Raw genomic sequence first — 5,566 nt, 5'->3', positions numbered from 1 at the left:
TATTGTTTTTTTTCCTCCACAATGAAAAGTCAAAGTTTAATTACAAGTACCTACTACTTTCAATACGATTTCTCAGAGCAACGAATTTCCACAAAATTATATTTCTGGTGTTCGCCACTAATTAACGTTGGAATATTTTATTAATAATAACGATTGTCAAAAAATGTGTATGCGTGCGTGTGTGTGAGAGTATGACTTTTATAAATTACACTTTCATGTTTCACCCTATTGACATGAAAATTTGGTTAGTTATGTACAGTAGGAAATGGTTTATGAAAATATATACGATACAGTGTAAAAGGTGAATAATCATACATACCATTGGTTTTATGTTTATTTATTTGGGCCCCTTACTATATTATTTGAGCAATATAATCAATCTTCGTTTAGCGTCCAGAGACCCAGTTTCCCGAGGTAGGACGTTGTTTTCTTTGCCATCAACTTTTTACGCCAAATTAGACGATCAGTTGTATCTAAATTTAGAACTTTCATGTCTAGCTCGATTGTTTGCGACCAGGACTTCTTTGGACGGCTTTTGGGACGTGTGTCAGGTACTACAACATCTGCAAGAGAAGTTATGGCACCGTTTCCACTTTGTTTGACATGACCAAACTACTGCAGACGGTGTTGCCGGCATTCGTCCTTTATATCATCTAAACCAGCACGACGCAGGATTTCGGTAGATTTGATGTGGTCCTTCAGACTAATTCGATGCATTATATCGGAGCATTTTCATGTCGGTTTGTTGAAGTTGTTGTTCCAGTTTGATTGTCATTGGCCATGTTTCTGCACCATATAACAACACCGGACGTATCACAGATTTATAAAGTCTTGGTCGTAGATGAAGTGGGATGTCACGCCGCATCAATATAGAGGCAAGGAGATGCCATGTATTACAGGCTGCACGTATGCGTGCTCGAACGGCAGCTTCAGCTGTTCCAGTACAATCCAGAACATCCCCTAGGTATTGAAAAGATGTGACTTTCTCTACCTTAATGGATTCAAAAAACAGTGCTATTTCGAATTTGTTGTTGTGGATTGATGCAAGCAGGACAAACAAAATTGGACACTTTAGATAAAGTACCAATTATTTTTGAACAACTTTTGTGACACCACTGGTTACATTGCTGACACTTGATTGAATTGTTACCTACACCAGCTTTACAAACTGAACAGGGCCATCGTCCAGTAGCTGTGGATTGGATGTGTTCACCAGTGTTCATTGCTTTGGTTTTGCTGATGTTGACTTTGAATCCATGATCGGCGAGTCTAATGTTCCAAGCTTCAAACATCTGTGCTGCGTTCTGCTCAAACGTGGCTGTTAAAACGATATCATCTGCATATTTTAGATTCTAAATGTCACCAGTGCGTATCGGTTTTGTGATTTCTTCCATCACAGTTATAAATAACAGTGTACTGAGAATCGAGCCTTGGTGAACTCCAACGCCGATGTCAAATGCATCTGTGTTTCCAACGGTTGTGCTGACAAAAGTCTTAGTATTCGTATACATTTCCATCACAAGTCGAACAAGATATTCTGGAATGAATTGTCGACGTAGACTCCATCTGATTGCTTCACGGGGAACTCGATCAAATACTTTTTCAAGGTCTACAAAAATGTGTGATAGTTGTTGATGCTTTGCGAGGTACTTCTCTTGCAGTTGCCGAAGGATGTGAATTGCATCAATTGTTGATTTCCCCGCTAGAAAACCAAATTGATAATTTACGATTGTGATGCACGACGTTAATCTTCACTCAATGATTTTCTCGACAAGTTTCAGTGAGTGTTCTAACAGACGTATACCCCGATATGATGAACAGTTCAATGGATCACCTTTGCCTTTGTATAGCGGGACTGTCATGCTATAGTTCTATTCAGTCGGCTTTGAGCAATTTCTCCAGATTTCACGGCAAAGTTGTAGTAACGTTTGGATACCTGCAGTACCAGATGCTTTGATAATGTCATTTGTGAGTCCAGAGGGCCCTGCTGCTTTTCCATCCTTCAAAGCTTTCAGAGCTTCTGTAAGCTCCTCTAAATTGATGTCTGAAATCGGACCTTCGATGGGTGGAGCGTCAAAGTTAACATTGATGGGATTTGTTTCGTTTAACAGGCGATTGAAGTATTCTCTCCACTGTAGCTTGATCTCATCTTGTTCAAGAACCATCTCATTTTTGTCGTTTTTGATACATGAGGCACCAACTATGTCTTTTTTCGTACGCTTTGCTTGTTTTGCTATACAATACAGAGATTTCATTTGTTCACCTTTGCTTTTAGTGAGCCACTCTCTGCACTGATCTGTCCGAGCCAGTGCAACTTGACGTTTTGCATAGTTGTTCTTCTCACGGAAAATTTTATGGTCATCAACAGACTTTGTTTTTCGCTATTGCTTGTATGCAAATTTCTTTTCAGCTATTGCATTTTGTACACTGTCATTCCACCACCATGTGTCACGTTCATGCTGACGTTTTGTACCAGTTTTCCCACAAACTGTAGTTGCAGCGTTCATTAAAACGGTTTTGTATGTACTCCAATCTGTACTGGCTTGCGATTGGTGGTCTAACTGTGTGGCGACAATCTGTTGAAATTTTTCTTGATGGATATTGCTTTTCAGCTTCCACGTTTTGATTCTCTGAGGCATTTGTTTAGACTTATGTTTTGACAGTTCGACAACCAGGTCTGCCACAAGGAGTCTATGTTGGGCGACGCATGATTCGCCAGGTATAACTTTGACGTTTTTGAACAGCCTTCGGTGTGGTTGCTTATCAGCGAAGAAATCAATTTGCGTAGCTGATGGTCCACTTTTGTATGTTACGAGATGTTCCAACCTCTTTCTAAAATATGTGCTCAATAAACAAAACCCGTGACTTTCAGCAAACTCAAGGATGCGGTTGCCATCTTCATTCCGTTTTCCATAGCCAAAACCGCCATGTACGTTGTCAAAAACCATCTGTTTTTTCTCCAACGTGGATTTCTCCAATCAGGATTGTTTCAGATTTCGGTATTGTTGAGATGGTGTCAGAGAATGCAGTTCAGAAGTCATTTTTCATCTCTTCTGATTCGCCTGTCTGTGGTGCGTATGCAAAAAAAATTATCATTGTTTGCTTTTCTTTGCGAAGCTTGATCCACATGAGACGTGAATTAATCCTTTTAATATCCAGTACTTCTTGGGCTAGCAGTTCTCTGACAAAAATTCCAACACCATTTTTGGCCGTTTTTTGACCATTCCAGAATAGTTTATATTTTTCTTTGTCTGAGTTGACATGACAGACATCATTCGATTTCCATCGGGTTTCCTGAAGGCAGCAGATGTTAATCCTTCTACGCTCGAGCATTTCTGCGATTTCCATGCTGCGGCCAGTCAGTGATCCAACGTTGAGCGTTCCAAGTCTAAGTACCATAGAGGGGCCATTCTGAATTTTTCTGCAACATCCCTCCGCTATTGCATACTTCCCAAGGATTCTTGGCACCCCTTGACCACTTAAGGCCTGCTGGGGACTAGGGGCCGTTGTTTTTCTTTGTGATGGCATAGGAATAATTTGGGGAAAAGTTTTTACATCCGGACACCCATCCTGACAACAACCACCAGTTATAAGCGGTGGGCCTAGCCTTTCGCTCAAAAGCACGCAAGACAGCGTGGATGCAGTTTTATGTCATACCCAGGACGTTAATAAATAATATATAATACTATAGCGATAGTAATTAATGAAAATATGAAAATTGTATTTATATGTATGTTATATATATATATATATATATATATATATACACACATATATATACACACACACACATACAGGATGATGAATTGACTGCGTCCGACCTAGAATCGATGTTATCAAGGCTGCTAGAGGTTCATAATGAATGTACAAAAAAGTTGCACGATTATGAGGTCATGTACAAGCAGCATGAAGTTATCTTACATGTTAGTAGGGACGAATAAATATTTGTTATTAAATCGTAGAGATGCTGTTATGGTTCCAATTTTTATCCTCTGTACTTTTTCGAATATATTTTTTTTTAATAGTAACAAGATTGCTTCGTAGGCTTGAATTTTAAAATAAATTTTCAAAAAACTCCAAATTTTAATTTTTTATAATGACATAACATTATTTATTTTCGTTTGTTATTTTATTACGTGGCTTCTTATGATTGTGGACCAATGAACTTTCTTTCATCTCTACGATGTTCTTAATTAACAAAATTATTGAGAACTTATGATTCACCTATTATTTAACAAGTTCAAAATTTATAAATAAGGACTTACAGTTGAAGCATTCTGCTTTGGACGCTTTTAAAGAAACGCTGGCGATGTTTAATGAACAGGTGAAATTGCAAAGTGAATTATTCGAAGATGCTCACATACAGGACCAACAACGGTTAAATAAGTTTTTTTATTTAATCTGGTTTGATATAAAAATGATAATATGTAGAACTTAATAGCATAATTTGTAATACTGGTGTTGCTGAAAAGAATACGAAACAACATGGAGTTAATGAGGAGTCACAAGTCTCTGGTATCGTCAAACATGATCAGTCTCGAGGAAGAAATAAAAGATCAAGTAACTACCAACAGAAACTTGATATCTGCAATGAATTCTCTTAAACCTGAATTAAAACGATTGCAAGGTCAAAGAGATCAGTTAAAAAAGTTTGTCAACTTCAAAATTTGCATTAATTTTGAATTGCACTGTGTAAAAGTTGGCTACTTTTATTTTTTTTCCACATTAGATGGCTAATGAAAAATGGGGAAAGTTGTAAGATGCTAGAATCAATCATGGTTGAAAATAAAGGTAATGTAGAATCTAGTTCGTGTTAGACTTTTTCTAGTGTGGATTTTGGAAACGAAATCTAAAACAGACAAAATGGAAAAAATTTGTGTTAAAAAACGAAACGAATTTATAAACGAAGATTTTTCAAAAAACAAACAGAATGGAAATGAAAAAATTAAAACGGAAACTAAACGAATAAAAGCTGAAACGAAAATTTGAGCGTCGATCGATTTTTACAAAATATTATAAGATAAAATTTATTATCATTGTTTAAATTTATTTTTGTAATATATTCGTCGTTATCGATTGGCAGTTTTTGCTACCATCATACCTACGGTGGCTATTGAAGAGATCGTAAACGTTGAATGTTGAAATCGTGACGCATTTTTTCGATTTTTAATTTTTGATTTTGTTAATAAATTCTAGCGTTCGACCGAAGCAAAATTTTTTGTTTCGGCTGAAACCGAATCCGAACCTTCGGCCATGATCCAAAGTGGGCCGGAACCGAAATTTTGTGAAATGTTAAAATATGAACCGTACATCAAAATGTAGCACCTGATGTACATACGTCAATTCAAATAACTAATTAAAACAAAACACACCATAATTCATTGTGAGTTTAAATTACAAAAATTATAATGGTAAATTTTAATTATAATGGTAAAAATTTGTAAATTTAAAAAAATTTTAATGGTAAAAATTATAATTTTCATATTCAAAATTGAATAATGTTAGGTTATATATGGCAGAAATAAAAATGTTTTTAAGCCGGATCTCGGATTTAAGCTGGATTTCG

The 5,566-nt window shown here is 36.5% G+C and overlaps 2 protein-coding genes across 2 annotated transcripts; one reads left to right on the top strand and one right to left on the bottom strand.

Annotated features, from left to right (window-relative positions):
• Nucleotides 1-3,030: 3,030 nt before the first annotated feature.
• HELRODRAFT_74808 (hypothetical protein) lies at nucleotides 3,031-3,348 on the bottom strand (the record flags this gene model as incomplete). Its single annotated transcript, XM_009015005.1, has 1 exon — nucleotides 3,031-3,348. One exon carries the CDS (start codon nucleotides 3,346-3,348, stop codon nucleotides 3,031-3,033), a length of 318 nt encoding a protein of 105 aa, XP_009013253.1.
• Nucleotides 3,349-4,485: 1,137 nt separating this feature from the next.
• On the top strand, nucleotides 4,486-5,322 carry HELRODRAFT_169132 (hypothetical protein; the record flags this gene model as incomplete). Its single annotated transcript, XM_009015004.1, has 2 exons — nucleotides 4,486-4,698; nucleotides 5,197-5,322. 2 exons carry the CDS (start codon nucleotides 4,486-4,488, stop codon nucleotides 5,320-5,322), a joined length of 339 nt encoding a protein of 112 aa, XP_009013252.1.
• Nucleotides 5,323-5,566: the final 244 nt, after the last annotated feature.

This window comes from Helobdella robusta, assembly GCF_000326865.2.
Source record: "Helobdella robusta unplaced genomic scaffold HELROscaffold_15, whole genome shotgun sequence".
Lineage (NCBI taxonomy): Eukaryota > Metazoa > Annelida > Clitellata > Rhynchobdellida > Glossiphoniidae > Helobdella > Helobdella robusta.
The sequence above is the reverse complement of the archived record's forward strand: the minus strand, read 5'-3'. Positions and strand labels throughout refer to the sequence as shown.